The sequence below is a fragment of the Microcaecilia unicolor genome, chromosome 1, assembly GCF_901765095.1.
Source record: "Microcaecilia unicolor chromosome 1, aMicUni1.1, whole genome shotgun sequence".
Taxonomy (NCBI): Eukaryota; Metazoa; Chordata; class Amphibia; order Gymnophiona; family Siphonopidae; genus Microcaecilia; species Microcaecilia unicolor.
In genome coordinates, this window is record NC_044031.1 from 278,049,054 (window position 1) to 278,065,768 (window position 16,715).

The window sequence follows — 16,715 nt, forward strand, 5'->3', positions numbered from 1 at the left end:
AGAGTGTTCTATTTTCAGGCTTCAACATATTTTTTTGCATTAATGTCCAGTAATTGGAAGAATGGATCTGGACATTTTATTTTATTTTTTTTTCTGAATTTTAACCTATCTACAGATCTTCCATCATCCTTCCTATGGAGTAAGCCTGCCCTGCCTTTTCAGTGAAGCTAGCAACAGAAACTGTGGATAAGATCCAGATAATTTGAAGGCACTAGAGGCTGTAGGGACGCAGCTCTAGTCACAGAACAGCTCTTGAGCTATGCAATTGAAGTTTGTCAGGTCTGGTGCTAGGGTTTCTGGCGCCTTCCTGCATCCTGTTAGTCGGCGACCTACCCTTCCAGGGGCGGGATTACTATGGTTCTGTCCCTACAGTAGCCACACCCCTTTTACCAGCCATGAGGCACATAAACAAGTCATCATTGAAAATATTACACTAGTATAGGAGAAGAAAAATGACACAAAACAAATTAGCATACAGACTCTACAGAAAACTGAAACCAGAAAAACTGAAAGAAACACATTGCTGTACATTGCAAAATAAGACAGCAGATGTAAATTCTCAAATTGGGCATATTCCAAACACTAAGATGAAAATAAAATACATTTTTCTACCTTTGTTGTCTGGTGACTTTGTTTTTCTAATCATGTTGGTCCCAGTCTCAGATTTGTCTGCTCTCTGTTTTCTTAACTCTGTTTCCAGGGATTCCTTTCCATTTATTTCTTTACTTTACTCATTTCTTGCCTTATATCCATAGGTAAAAGCTGTGTCCTCCGCGGACTTGACTGGAGGAGGCATAGATTGGATCCAGCTTTTGCCTATTTTCTCTATCCATGTGCAGTTTTTCTCCTCTTTTTCCCTTATTTATTTATTTATTGCATTTGTATCCCACATTTTCCCACCTATTTGCAGGCTCAATGTGGCTTAAGTAGTCTTGTTATGACATTAACATTACAGGATATTAGATATCATTAGTGATGTGTTAAGATTAAGTGAGGGTAAAGAAATGTGAGGGTATAAAAGAGAGTAAGGTGGGTGAGTATAGAAGGTAAATTGTCTTAACTGGTTGGGTTGGCGAAGTGTTCAGTGGATTATGGGTTTTCTTTGTAGGCCTTGTTGAAAAGATATGTCTTCAGAGATTTATGAAATTTGGTCATTTCATTAGTTGTTTTCAAATCCTTAGGTAGTGCATTCCACAGTTGCGTGCTCATGTAGGAGAAGGTAGTGGTATGTAACAGCTTGTATTTTAGTCCTTTACAGCTGGGGAAGTGCAGATTGAGGAATTTGCGAGCTGATCTTTTAGCATTTCTGGGAGGTAGGTCTACGAGATTTAACATGTAGGTTGGGGCTTCTGCATGGATGATTTACTGTACAATCGTGCATTTCTTGAATGTGATGCGTTCTTTAAGTGGGAGCCAGTGTAGTTTCTCTCTTAGGGGTCTTTCATATTTGGTTTTTCCGAATATGAGTCTGGCAGCGGTGTTCCTTGCCCTCCATCCATATCCATCTCCTCCTTCTCTCTTCCCTTTCCTCCATCCATGTCCAGCATTTTTCCTCTGGTCCCTCCATCCATATCCAGATTTTCTCCTGTCTCTCCTCTCCTCCATCCATATCCGGGTTGTCTCCTGTCTCTCCTCCCCTCCATCCATATCTGGGTTGTCTCCTGTCTCTCCTCCCCTCCATCCATGTTCATCTCACTTCCACTCTCTTTCCTACTACTACTACTACTTATCATTTCTAAAGCACTATTAGACGTACGCAGCGCTGTACACTTGAACATGAAGAGACAGTCTGCTCGACAGAGCTTACAATCTAATTAGGACAGACAGAACAACCAAGAGATAAGGGAATATTAAAGTGAGGATGATAAAATAAGTGTTCTGAACAAAGTGAATAAGGGTTAGGAGTTAAAAGCAGCCTCAAAAAGGTGGACTTTTAGCTTAGATTTGAAGACTGCCAGAGATGGAGCTTGACGTACCGGCTCAGGAAGTCTATTCCAGGCATATGGTGCGTGTTCATCTCACTTCCTCTCTCTTTCCTCCCCTCCATCTCATCTCTCTCTTTCCTCCCCTCCATCCATGTTCATCTCACTTCCTCTCTCTTTCCTCCCCTCCATCCATGTTCATCTCACTTCCTCTCTCTTTCCTCCTCCATCCATGTTCATCACTTCCTCTCTCTTTCCTCCCTCCATGTTCATCTCACTTCCTCTCTTTCCTCCCCTCCATCCATGTTCATCTCACTTCCTCTCTCTTTCCTCCCTCCATCTTCATCTCACTTCCTCTCTCTTTCCTCCCCTCCATCCATGTTCATCTCACTTCCTCTCTCTTTCCTCCCCTCCATCCATGTTCATCTCACTTCCTCTCTCTTTCCTCCCCTCCATCCATGTTCATCTCACTTCCTCTCTCTTTCCTCCCCTCCATCCATGTTCATCTCACTTCCTCTCTCTTCCTCCCCTCCATCCATGTTCATCTCACTTCCTCTCTCTTTCCTCCCCTCCATCCATGTTCATCTCACTTCCTCTCTCTTTCCTCCCCTCCATCCATGTTCATCTCACTTCCTCTTTCTTTCCTCCCCTCCATCATGTCCGAAATTTCTCCTCTCTCCCCTGAATCCATGTGCATCTCCTCCTCTGTCTTCCCTCCTCTCCATCTATGTCCAGCATTTCATCTATGTGCATCTACTAACTCTGTCTTTCCTCTCCGCCATCCATGTTGATCTACTTCTTCTGTCTCTCCTCCCCTCTATCCATCCTCTCTCCCCTGCCCTCCCCTCCCATCCATGTCCAGCAATTCTCCTCTGCCCTCCCCTCCCAACCATGTCCAGTGATTTCTCCTCTCTCTCCAGCCCTCCCCTCCCATCCTTGTCCAGCGATTCTCCTCTGCCCTCCCCTCCCATCCATGTCCAGTAACTTGCCCCAGCCCCCACCTGCCCCCTTTTCAGCCCCCGAGGTCCAGTTCCAACCCTAGCCCCTCCTGCCGGCCCTCTCCCAGAATATCCTACCCTTTTCGTTCCTGCTGCCCTGCGTTTAAATCTTTTATTTTACCTCAAGTCATGGCGGCAGTGAAAGCAGCAGGCTCCTCTCCAGCCTTCCTCTGATGTAATTTCCTGTTTTCGCGAGGGCGGGACACTGAGAGGGAAGGGAAGGCTGGAGGTGAGCCTGCTGCTTCCACTGCTGCTGCAACTTGAGGTAAAATAAAAGATGTAAATGCAGGGCGGCAGGAAGGAAAGGAGGGTTGTCGGGAAGCTGAGGGAGGGCAGGTGAGGACCAAGAGCTTCCTGCAGTTAGAGCTGGAACTGTGAGCCGCCCGGCGGCGGTAAGCATGGCTTGTGGTGCCCTCCAGAGGTCGGCACCCCCTGCCATGCTTATCGGGTTGCACCGGCCCTGGTTTCTGTGTGTAGTAGGAAGGGGGAGAAGAGAAATGAAACCCCAGTCTCACACAAAATGTCCCAGTGCATTTCCATGGGAGAAAAGCAGGTTCAATAGCTGAAGCATACAAATACTAATTCTCTGTGACATAACAATTAAAGAATGGCACCTTTCAAAGTACTCTCTCCTCTTATCTTCTCTCCCAATCAGACATGTAGAAAGGGAAATGGGACTTGATATATTTACATATATACAGGTACTTATTTTGTACTTGGGGAAATGGAAGGTTAAGTGATTTGCCCACAGTCACAAGAAGCTGCAGTGGGAATCGAACCCAGTTCCCCAGGATCAAAGCCTGCTGCACTAACCACTAGGCTATTCCTCCTCCACTCCTCCTCCAACACAGATAGAAATATACATGTATGCATGTGCACATATATGCAAGCATGCATGCAAACCAATCAGAAGGCTATGGGAGTGGGCCACTGGAATGCCACTGTTGTTTATAGCAAGGGAGTTGATGAAGTGGGGGAAGTTCTTGTGGTGTAAGTGAGGCTTCTAGATGAGGGGGTAGGGCAAGGGAAGTGAAGCCTCTTCTCAACACACGCACAATGTACCAGGCATTTCCATAGGAGAAGCAGGTCCAACAGCTGCAGCATACAAACTGTGATTCGCTGTAAGATAGTGGTTGAGTAAATGCATCTTTCAATTCCCTCTCCTCTCATCTCTCCTGATCAGACACTAGAAAATCAACAGATGTATAAATATACATACATGGAAGCATTCAAGCATAAACAGTCATGCACACACACACGTCCAGGATTTAGAAAAAAAATTCCATGAGCCTTGCTCTATGTGCCTTCCCTACTTATCTTTGGTACTCGCAACCTTGATTGTGTAAATTCTGTTTTGGTTTAAGAAGTGGGAGTAAATAGTTTCACTGAACTCAAGTTTACTAGTGTACATTTCGATAACGTCTCATGCTGATATTTTTTCTCTCTTTCTCCAGACAGAACCATTGATGTCTAGCTTTCATGGATTCCAGGTATGATTCTTATACACATATGCCCATCCTCTGTCCATTTGTATTCATCATCATAATCATTATTATTATCATGTTTTTATTCTTGACATGTCACAGCCAATGTTGACTGATTTTTAATTCTATTAATTTGGATTCTGTTAAAGGACCTGATTTGGATTCTGTTAAAGGACCTGGGAATCATAGATATTGGTGTAGAATTTATGCTGTTCTAAGTAAAGAAGTTTTTTTGCAAAATTGATGGAATTATAAAATTTTGAAGTATTTTGTAGTCCAGTGAGATTTCTAATCATATTTATTACCATTTATTTTTTTCCTCTCTTTTTTTTTCCATCTGTTTTTCAATCGCTTCTAATACCAGGTATTACCATATTTGTATGACCCTGATTTCAGGAGTGTTGTGCTCCAAGTGCCTGTCAGCTTGTATTTTAAAATTCCATAAAATCTTGACCTGCTCTTTTTACATTGGAATGATCCCAGTAGTTGCTACAGTAAACCATACTTCCTTATCCTGCTACATCACTTCACTCCAGACCAAGGACTGAGTCCTCCTACCAGCAGATTGAAGTAGAGATACTGAAACGATTCCTGTGATCTCACCAGTATAAGGGCTGGTGCAGAGTATTTCTCTACCTCTAGCAGATGGAAAATAAAGTTGTTAAAAAAAAAAAAAAAGGAAAGAGAAACAAATCTCACACTTCTTGAGGAGTCATTTTGGTTCTGCTGGAGGCAGCTGGGCCCTGGGCGCGAGGAGGGGGGAGGTATTTGTGATGTAATATAACATTTGTATTCTGCCAACTCCCATTAAGGTTCAACGAGGAACATGATTTAATGCAAGAATAAAAAATAAAAGAAGAAACTATAAATATAAAAAGGAAAAGAATCACAAAAAATTCTTGAACAAATAAGTCTTCAAACATTTTCAAAAGGAGTAGTAGGAATTCAAAATTCATAGTTCCTTTGGCAAGCAACACTGGTCTTGAATGGCTTGGTAGCAGACTGAGCTAACTACTAACTTTTTGTAAAACACTGCTGCTGACACTGAAGGAAAACATTATGTGGAGTCATTTGCTCTAGATGATTGGAACTGTTAGAAAAGGAGAACAAACAGGACTAGACTTCAAAAAATGGTATATTTCAAGCATGCCAACTTAAAACTGTTGAACACACAGGGGGCAACCAGTGTAAGCAAATCAGGGCAGGAGTAGTTCTATCAAATTTCTTCAAATAAAAAATCATTTTGGTTGCAGCATTTTGAAGTGTTTGAAGCTTGGTGCAAAATTTAACTGTAAGTGTAGAATACTAGCTGTTGCAGTAATCCAGATTAGATTAAATGAGTGGCCTGAAACAAACAAAGAAAATGTTCTTCTGTAAACAAGGGGGCCTACAGGTGCTTGTAAGTCGGTGTCTAGGGCTGTTATGTTGGAGCCGGCAGCTCAGCACTACTGCTGGTCCCTACTGTCTAAATTATGATGAGTCTGCTCCCATTTCATCCCCAATGATCTTTGTAGTGCTGTGGGGGGAGGGAAATCACAGTGTTCTTGAATCCCTTCTGAGCCCATACACACTGCCCGTGAGAATAGTATCCATGTTGCCACTATTTGTTCTGCTGTGATGCTGCAGGTTGAGAGCAGTCTCTGGGGTGGTGGGGACCAGGGGGTCTAGGGCCAAATGGTTGCAGATTGTTGTGGACTGTGTTAAGCAGGCTGTGACAGGAGGGCACCCTCAGTCCCCGGGGGGCAGGAGCGGAGCTGCTTTTCCTCTCAGTGCTTGGGGGCCTCAAACTCTGGAGCTAAAATATGTCAGCTCTTTGAGTGGATATTCTGACACGGTGGGACCTCCTCTCTTCCCATGTCTCGCTGTATGTAATATGTAAACTGCTTTGGTTGTAACCATAGACAAAGGTAGTTTCCTTGTCATCAACAGCAGATGAATCCATTAAACTGAGGGTTGTATCCACCTACCAGCAGTGTAGATAGAGAACACTGAAAGCACATGGTGTTCCAGGACGCCCAACCCCCCTCTGCCTTCAGTATATCTCTATCTCCCAGCAGGTGTGGACGTCGCTTCTCAGCTCCTGGATTTCTGCCTGGGGTGGCTCCTGTGCTTTGCCAGTAGAGCAGGGGTGTTGTGGCTGGTGGTGCCCACTTTATGTTTTCAACGATTTTTTATTGATGACAAATCAGAAAATACAGCTTTACTATAACACATTAATAGCATGTTTGACATGAAACTCCACAGGTACACATCCTTTATTGATAGTCATCAAACTTTTACATTTTACCCCTCCCCCTTCAACTATTTTAGTTTTCAACATTTTTATGATGACACTTCAAAGAGGTATTTCCAATAACATAAATAAATCGTGTTCAAAAAGATAACATGGCCTCTTGATTAATTGTGAGATTGTGGTTCGTCGTCAAGCTTTTAACCATTTTTATCCTCCCCCCCCCCCATTTGTGCTCAAGAATTGGTATCAACAATGTTACATAAGATGTCAACATATCGATTATATATATTACACAATCAAGCCTTATCATATAAACTGCAGACTTAGAATTATTCATCAACATTAACCTCTTCCCCCCCCCCTTGTCTCCTAATGTTCTACAGCCCACCCTCCCTCAACTGTTATACATCTAATTCCCTGTTATGTTCATGTTGAAATACTGCTCTCTTCACTCTCAGTACTACCATGATGAGATTATACTACGCTTGTATTGGTGTTCATTACTAAACTACGGGCCCTACTACTTAAGGCTTGAACATAGGGCTCCCTTGTTGCCCAGAATTCTTTTTTCCGGTTTAAAGTTCCTCTGGCATCTTTAGCTGTCCCACGTTACTAATAAATGCAGACTATGGTGGTGCCCACTTTAAAGCATACTGGGTTTTTCCCTGTCCCCTGCCTTACCCCATTCCCCCCTCTTCCCGGAGTTCCTCATAGGCTGCCTGCCTCTACTTTCCTCACAGTAAAAAAAAACAAAACAAAAAAACAAAGAGAAGCTTTCTCCTGAGCTCCTGGTTCGGTGCACCTTGACTGCAGCTCGTTTGACTCTGTCTCCTGAGGTGGAGTGGTGCCCAGCACCTCTGGGGAGGCTCTGTGCGGGGTAAGTTTTGGTTTTCTGATCATTTATTTGTTCTGTTGCAGGTCCCCGACGGGGATTTCCAGCCTCTAGGCCACTATAGCCCGATGGCTTAAGGAATTCATTTTTTCGGCTTATCTGCTTTCAGGGCGGTCACTGCCTGAAGCGTTTAAAGCGCACTCTATGAGGGCAATGTCCTCTTCGTGGGCTGAAACGGGTGTTTTTTTTTCTCTTCAGGAGATCTGTCGTGCGGCTACCTGGGCTTCTTGGCTCTCTTTCATGTGGCATTACAGGCTGGATGTGGCAGTTTGGCAGGATGCGCATTTTGGAGCGCAAGTTGCCTGTTCCCACCCTACTTAGGGAGTGTTTTGGTACATCCCATCAGTTAATGGATTCATCTGCTGTTGATGACAAGGAAGGGAAAATTAGGTTCTTACCTTGGTAATTTTCTTTCCTTTAGTCACAGCAGATGAATCCATGATACCTCCCTGACTGACTTTAGTTTTTGTACAGATGTAGCATACAGACATTGTGCCTCATCAGGAGTACTTGAAGACAAGCTATCAGAGTTTCTACATGCTGTTTTTATTGCAGGAGGTTGTTACGTCCCTCCTTTGTTTGGTTATTGCCCCGGGTTCTGGCGCGTTTGTTCTCTGTGAGGAAAATTTATGGTATATTGCCTTTTCTCCGAGGACAAGCAGCTGCTTGTTCTCACTGATGGGTGACGTCCACGGCAGCCCCTCCAATCGGAAACTTCACTAGCAAAGGCCTTTGCTAGTCCTTGCGCGCCCATGCGCACCACGCATGCGCGGCCGTCTTCCCACCCGAACCGGCTCGTGTTCGTCAGTCTTCTTTTGTCCGCGCTCGGTACGGTCGTGTTTTGCGCCGTTCGCGCCCCTTAAGTTGACCCTCGCGCGTCTTTTTGACTTTTCGCTAAAAAAAAAAAAAAAAGAGGGATTCCGGTGAAGGGCCTTTTGGTCTTTTTCCCTTCCCCCTATTTCTAGTTTTTGGCCCCGTTAAGTTTTCTTTCGTTTTCGGGGTAGGCCCTTTTGAGGCCTCGGGTCAAGTTTTTTTCTCCCCATCTTTTTGGTGCCTTACCGCAATTACGAGTTTTGATTTTGCCGGCGTGATTTTTCCGCCCATGTCATCGAAGTCTCCCAGCGGCTTCAAGAAGTGCACCCAGTGCGCCCGGGTAATCTCGCTCACTGATAGGCATGCGTCGTGTCTTCAGTGTCTGGGGGCTGGTCACCGCCCACAGGCCTGCAGTCTTTGCGCCCTTTTACAGAAAAGGACTCAGGTAGTGAGATTGGCCCAGTGGAACGTTTTGTTCTCGGGCTCTTCGTCGGCATCGGCACCGGGAGGATTGAGTGCGTCGACGTCGACAGCGTCAACACCTCCGCCCTCGGCCATGACGGTATCGATTGCATCGAGGCATCGACCCTCTGCATCGTCGGGGCCGAGGCATCGGAAGGCTGCGTTGGCGTCGGTGGTACCGGGACCTCCGCTTCTGCTGATGTCGTCGGACGGTGGTGCTTCGTCTGGAGTGCAGGTGGAGGGCTGTCCATTCCCCTGCTGGTGGCGGTGAGCTCCGGGTGGGTCTCCCCTACCCTGAGGGCTCCTGCGGTACAGCCCCCCCGGAGACCGACCTTCTTCGGCCTTGGCCCCGAGGAAGCGACGTTTGGATTCTACGTCCTCCTCGTCGGTACAGAGAGCTCTGGGTCGACGAGGGAGTCGGCACCCAGTAGGCATCGGCACCGGGAGGACCACTCACCCTCTGTTCAGGAGGTGTCGATGCGCTCCACCTTGGACAGCCCGGAACAGCCTCCACGCCCGGAACAGACTCTGACTTCGACTCCTGCATCGGCTTCCATGTCTTTCTCCACAGCCGCCCTGCACGAGAGTCTCCGGGCCGTTCTCTCAGAGATCCTGGGAGAGCTGTTGCGCCCTTCCCCTCCGGTACCGGGGGTGCTTGCGCCACCGGTTCCGTCGAGTGAGGCGCCGGCTGGCCCCTTGCCCGGGGTGAGGTCTCCGACATCGGTGCCGCTTGCGGTACCGACTGCGGTCGCCTCCCAGGAAGGCTCCCCGACGACGTCGGCGGAGGGAGCTTCGCCGGTGCGGGCGAGGGAGTCTACCTCTCGACGCTCCCACCGTGGCCGTGGTTCCACGGAGTCGAGCTGGGCATGGCTTCAGACACAGGTTCGTGAACTTGTGTCTGATACCGATGGTGAAGCCTCGTGGGAGGAGGAGGAGGACATCAGATATTTCTCTGACGAGGAGTCTGATGGCCTTCCTTCGGATCCTACTCCCTCCCCTGAAAGGCAGCTTTCTCCTCCCGAGAGCCTGTCTTTTGCGGCCTTTGTCCGGGAGATATCTACGGCCATCCCCTTCCCGGTGGTTGTGGAGGACGAGCCCAGGGCTGAAATGTTTGAGCTCCTGGACTATCCTTCTCCACCTAAGGAAGCGTCCACAGTACCCATGCATCATGTCCTAAAAAAGACATTGCTGGCGAACTGGTCCAAGCCTTTAACTAATCCCCACATTCCCAAGAAGATCGAGTCCCAGTACCGGATCCATGGGGACACAGAGCTGATGCGCACTCAGTTGCCTCAATACTCTGGAGTTGTGGATTTGGCCCTAAAGAAGGGTAAGAGTTCTAGGGAGCATGCTTCGGCGCCCCCGGGCAAAGACTCTAGAACCTTAAACTCCTTTGGGAGGAAGGCCTACCATTCCTCTATGCTCGTGACCAAAATTCAGTCTTACCAGCTCTACATGAGCATACACATGCGGAACAATGTGCGGCAGTTGGCGGGCTTGGTGGGCAAGCTCCCCCCTGAGCAAGCCAAGCCTTTTCAGGAGGTGGTCAGGCAGCTGAAGGCGTGCAGAAAATTCCTGGCCAGAGGGGTGTACGACACCTTTGATGTTGCGTCCAGGGCCGCTGCTCAAGGTGTGGTGATGCGCAGACTCTCATGGCTGTGTGCCTCCGACCTGGAGAATAGAATCCAGCAGCGGCTTGCGGACTCGCCTTGCCGTGCGGATAATATTTTTGGAGAGAAAGTCGAGCAGGTGGTAGGGCAGCTCCACCAGCGGGACACCGCTTTCGACAAGTTCTCCCGCCGGCAGCCTTCAGCCTCTACCTCTACAGGTAGAAGATTTTTTTGGGGAAGGAAGACTGTTCCCTACTCTTCTGGCAAGCGTAGGTACAATCCTCCTTCTCGACAGCCTGCGGCCCAGGCTAAGCCCCAGCGCGCTCGCTCTCGTCAGCAGCGTGCGCCTCAGCAAGGCCCCTCGGCTCCCCAGCAAAAGCAAGGGACGAGCTTTTGACTGGCTCCAGCAGAGCATAGCCGACATCCAAGTGTCAGTGCCGGGTGACCTGCCAGTTGGAGGGAGGTTGAAAGCTTTTCATCTAAGGTGGCCTCTCATAACCTCCGATCAGTGGATTCTCCAAATAGTCCGGCAAGGATACACCCTCAATTTGGCCTCAAAACCTCCAAATTGTCCACCGGGAGCTCAGTCTTACAGCTTCCAACACAAGCAGGTACTTGCAGAGGAACTCTCCGCCCTTCTCAGCGCCAATGCGGTCGAGCCCGTGCCATCCGGGCAAGAAGGGCTGGGATTCTATTCCAGGTACTTCCTTGTGGAAAAGAATACAGGGGGAATGCGTCCCATCCTAGACCTAAGGGCCCTGAACAAATATCTGGTCAAAGAAAAGTTCAGGATGCTTTCCCTGGGCACCCTTCTCCCCATGATTCAGGAAAACGATTGGCTATGCTCTCTGGACTTGAAGGACGCCTACACGCACATCCCGATACTGCCAGCTCACAGAGAGTATCTGCGATTTCAGCTGGGCACACGTCACTTCCAGTACTGTGTGCTACCCTTTGGGCTCGCCTCTGCGCCCAGAGTGTTCACGAAGTGCTTGGCTGTAGTAGCAGCGGCACTTCGCAGACTGGGGGTACACGTGTTCCCATATCTCGACGATTGGTTGGTGAAGAACACATCCGAGGCAGGAGCCCTGCAGTCCATGCAGATGACTATTCGCCTCCTGGAGCTACTGGGGTTTGTGATAAATTATCCAAAGTCCCATCTTCTCCCAGTGCAGAAACTCGAATTCATAGGAGCTCTGCTGGATTCTCGGACGGCTTGCGCCTATCTCCCAGAGACGAGGGCCAACAACTTGTTGTCCCTCGTCTCGCGGGTGCGAGCGTCCCAGCAGACCACAGCTCGGCAGATGTTGAGATTACTGGGCCATATGGCCTCCACAGTTCATGTGACTCCCATGGCCCGCCTTCACATGAGATCTGCCCAATGGACCCTAGCTTCCCAGTGGTTTCAGGCTGCTGGGGATCTAGAAGACGTGATCCACCTGTCCATGAGTTTTCTCAAATCCCTGTATTGGTGGACGATTTGGTCCAATTTGACTCTGGGATGTCCTTTCCAAATTCCTCAGCCACAAAAAGTGCTGACCACGGATGCGTCTCTCCTGGGGTGGGGAGCTCATGTCGATGGGCTTCACACCCAAGGAAGCTGGTCTCTCCAGGAACGCGATCTGCAGATCAATCTTCTGGAGTTATGAGCGGTCTGGAACGCTCTGAAGGCTTTCAGAGATCGGCTGTCCCACCAAATTATCCAAATTCAGACAAACAACCAGGTTGCCATGTATTACATCAACAAGCAGGGGGGCACCGGATCTCGCCTCCTGTGTCAGGAAGCCGTCAGCATGTGGCTCTGGGCTCGCCGTCACGGCATGGTGCTCCAAGCCACATATCTGGCAGGCGTAAACAACAGTCTGGCCGACAGGTTGAGCAGGATTATGCAACCTCACGAGTGGTCGCTCAATTCCCGTGTAGTGCGACAGATCTTCCAGGTGTGGGGCACCCCCTTGGTAGATCTCTTCGCATCTCGAGCCAACCACAAAGTCCCTCAGTTCTGTTCCAGGCTTCAGGCCCACGGCAGACTGGCATCGGATGCCTTCCTCCTGGACTGGGGGGAGGGTCTGCTGTATGCTTATCCTCCCATACCTCTGGTAGGGAAGACTTTGTTGAAACTCAAGCAAGACCGAGGCACCATGATTCTGATTGCTCCTTTTTGGCCGTGTCAGATCTGGTTCCCTCTTCTTCTGGAGTTGTCCTCCGAAGAACCGTGGAGATTGGAGTGTTTTCCGACCCTCATCACACAGGACGAAGGGACGCTTCTGCATCCCAACCTCCGGTCCCTGGCTCTCACGGCCTGGATGTTGAGAGCGTAGACTTTGCCTCTTTGGGTCTGTCAGAGGGTGTCTCCCGCATCTTGCTTGCTTCCAGGAAAGATTCCACTAAGAGGAGTTACTTCTTTCTATGGAGGAGGTTTGCCGTCTGGTGTGACAGCAAGGCCCTAGATCCTCGCTCTTGTCCTACACAGACCCTGCTTGAATACCTTCTGCACTTGTCTGAGTCTGGTCTCAAGACCAACTCTGTAAGGGTTCACCTTAGTGCGATCAGTGCATACCATTACCGTGTGGAAGGTAAGCCGATCTCAGGACAGCCTTTAGTTGTTCGCTTCATGAGAGGTTTGCTTTTGTCAAAGGTCCCTGTCAAGCCTCCTACAGTGTCATGGGATCTCAATGTCGTTCTCACCCAGCTGATGAAACCTTTTTTTGAGCCACTGATTTCCTGCCATCTGAAGTACTTGACCTGGAAGGTCATTTTCTTGGTGGCAGTTACTTCAGCTCGTAGAGTCAGTGAGCTTCAGGCCCTGGTAGCCCAGGCCCCTTACACCAAATATCATCATAACAGAGTAGTCCTCCGCACTCACCCTAAGTTCTTGCCAAAGGTTGTGTCGGAGTTCCATCTGAACCAGTCAATTGTCTTGCCAACATTCTTTCCCCGTCCTCATTCCTGCCCTGCTGAACGTCAACTGCACACATTGGACTGCAAGAGAGCATTGGCCTTCTATCTGGAACGGACAGAGCCCAACAGACAGTCCGCCCCAATTGTTTGTTTCTTTTGATCCCAACAGGAGGGAGTGGCTGTGGGGAAACGCACCATATCCAATTGGCTAGCAGATTGCATTTCCTTCACTTACGCCCAGGCTGGGCTGGCTCTGAGGGTCATGTTCACGGCTCATAATGTTAGAGCCATGGCAGCGTCGGTAGCCCACTTGAAGTCAGCCACTATTGAAGAGATTTGCAAAGCTGCGACGTGGTCTTCTGTCCACACATTCACATCTCATACTGCCTGCAGCAGGATACCCTACGCGACAGTCGGTTGGGCAGTCAGTGCTTCAGAATCTGTTCGGGGTTTGGAATCCAACTCCACCCCCTAGGCCCATGTTTGTTCTGTTCCAGGCTGCACTCTCAGTTAGTTGGTAAATTTTTTAGGTCAATCTCAGTTATGTCCTCGCCGTTGCGAGGCCCAATTGACCATGGTTGTTGTTTTGAGTGAGCCTGGGGCTAGGGATACCCCATCAGTGAGAACAAGCAGCCTGCTTGTCCTCGGAGAAAGCGAATGCTACATACCTGTAGAAGGTATTCTCCGAGGACAGCAGGCTGATTGTTCTCACAAACCCGTCTGCCTCCCCTTTGGAGTTGTGTCTTCCCTTCTCTTTGTCTTGCTACATATGAGACTGACTGGCACGAGCCGGTTCGGGCGGGAAGACGGCCGCGCATGCGCGGTGCGCATCGGCGCGCAAGGACTAGCAAAGGACATTGCTAGAAAGTGTTCTGATTGGAGGGGCTGCCGTGGACGTCACCCATCAGTGAGAACAATCAGCCTGCTGTCCTCGGAGAATACCTTCTACAGGTATGTAGCATTCGCTTTAGTTTCTATCATTGGGCATGAAAAACTACAAAGAGAAAGTATTTTTATATTTTTTTTTATTTTTGCTTTTTAAAGCCTTAATATTTACTTCTAATAATGAAAGTGAAAAATAATCCTCTCAACGTAATCGTTAGAAAATCGGCACTTAGCTTGATTTTCTGAGTCCAGTACTATCTTTTAAATGTTTGACGGGGGCCACCGTTTCACCCCGGCAAAAGGCTTCCTCAAGAACAGAGTGCTGATAACAATGCTGAGGGTCTAGGCATATAGAAAATGTAATCAGAAATTTCAAAAGAATGAACTAAGTGATGCACATAACACCACAATCCATATGTACACTTACTTGTGAAGAAAGCGCTCAACGATCCAAAATGGCGCCTCACCGTCAAGCATTGAGCAGCTGGTTTAAATAGAATTATTAAGTGCATTCTTAAAGAATTAACACCTGGAGTATCTAATTAAATTTGTAGTTAAATGATTTAATAGAAAATGTGCCAATCAGTTGAACTATTCAATCCATAAGGCTCAATTGTATTGAGGTCAAAGATCCACTTAGCTTCCCCTCTAGATGTGTGCTCGCTCTACACTTCTATTCTGCAGGAGGATGCCATGTCAACTATAAAAATTACATTGGAATCCAGGACTAAACCACATCTAATACCGACTGATTTTTTTTACTATCACTGGCAAGGTTAGCTCTGAAAGAAAATTATTTTCTATTCAATGGGAGCTTCTATTTACAAACTAGTGGAGTAGCGATGGGAGCTACTTTCGCTCCCTCCATCGCAAACTTGTTCATGACCCAGTTCGAACATGAATGGATGGCCAATTCACCATTTAGTGTTGCTATGACACACTGGTGGAGATTCATCGATTCCTTTATGCTTTGGAAAGGCACAACAGCAGAACTAGAAAAATTTATGTTATGGATCAACAGCTGCAACCCTGATAATTCAATTCACAGAACAACATTTATTCTCCACTATTCATTATTTAGATGTAGAAATATCGATCAGAGACAACAAATTTGCAACTAAAGTTCACAAGAAAAATACTGATCGCAATACTTTCCTCCATAACTCTAGATGTCATCCAGCTCAGCTCAAGAATAGTCTTCCATTCTTACAAATGCTCAGGATCAGAAGAATCTGCACTGATCAAAATGATTTCAAGCAGCAAGCTAGAATTCTGATGGATGATTTAGAATGAAAAGGTTACTCCAAAAAAAATTCTTGAGAGCATACAGAAGAGCAAAATTCAATAATAGGGAATTACTTTTATCAAGCATCAATAAAAGAAAAGATGATGATGATGATAACACCTTCACTATGGTGATGAAGTTCACTGAAACAAGTTCCCATTTGGTGCAAATAGAAACAGATGGGATGTTATGCAATCAATTCCTATTTTTCAGAACTAAAGCTTGCGGGTGGCATTCTCGAGAGGAAGCAACTTCAAAGACATTCTTAGTCCTGCAGACGTTGCGTTGAGGAATAAAAGCAATGTAAATAAGATTTGCGGTCATTACAAATGTGGAACATGTCAGATTTGCAAAATCACCAGACAAACTAAGACATTTTTTTAATGCTTTAACTAGCAAGACTTTTTAGCTTTATCATTTTACTGTCTTTCTGACACATTGTTTATCTCATCAGGTGTCCCTGTGATAAGAAATATATCAGCATGATGATAGAGCTTTAAAGATCAGGATTTTAGAGCATAGATCAAACATTCAGAAGAATGGCTCATAAGAACCGCTTGTAGAACACTGCATAGAGAAACACAGATTTGAGGATCTGGAACGTTTTGCTATAAATAAAGTGAATAAATTGAACAGGTGGCGATCGAAAGTTATCATTACAAAGTAGGGAGTGTGTGTCCTGGGGTGTTTATAGTTGTAGGTTTAGATCTCTCTTATCTGCACCCTTCTTCTCCACCGCTAACTCCAGACTCTATTCCTTTTATCTTGCTGCACCATACGCCTGGAATAAACTTCCTGAGCCGGTCCGTCAAGCCCCATCTCTGGCCGTCTTCAAATCTAGGCTAAAAGCCCACCTTTTTGATGCTGCTTTTAACTCCTAACCCTTACTCACTTGTTCAGTACCCTTATTTATCATCCCCACCTTAGTAATTCCCTTATCTCTATTTGTCCCTGTTTGTTCTAATTAGATGTAAGCTCTGTCGAACAGGGACTGTCTCTTCATGCTCAAGTGCATGCGCTGCGTACATCTAGTAGCGCTACAGAAATGATAAGTGTAGTAGTAGAAGCAATCAAAGTACTCAAAACAACTCTAAATCCATACTAAACCTAAAAAACGAAGTCTAAAAACACTGAAAAGACGTAAAAAGAAAAAAGAAATAAAAGGAAGAGAATGCTGATAACAATGCTGAGGGTCTAGAAATATAGAAAATGTAATCAGAAATTTCAAAA

At 47.0% G+C, this 16,715-nt stretch overlaps 1 protein-coding gene across 4 annotated transcripts in view; it reads left to right on the top strand.

The window, feature by feature from the left end:
* RBFOX2 (RNA binding fox-1 homolog 2) overlaps positions 1 to 16,715 on the top strand; it is a 769,335-nt gene that overhangs the window by 25,034 nt on the left and 727,586 nt on the right. For all 4 annotated transcript variants that reach the window (XM_030206954.1, XM_030206969.1, XM_030206978.1 and 1 more), the window contains exon 2: positions 4,375 to 4,410. In XM_030206954.1, the coding sequence (XP_030062814.1) occupies positions 4,375 to 4,410 (36 nt within the window). The remainder of the gene's footprint in view (positions 1 to 4,374; positions 4,411 to 16,715) is intronic.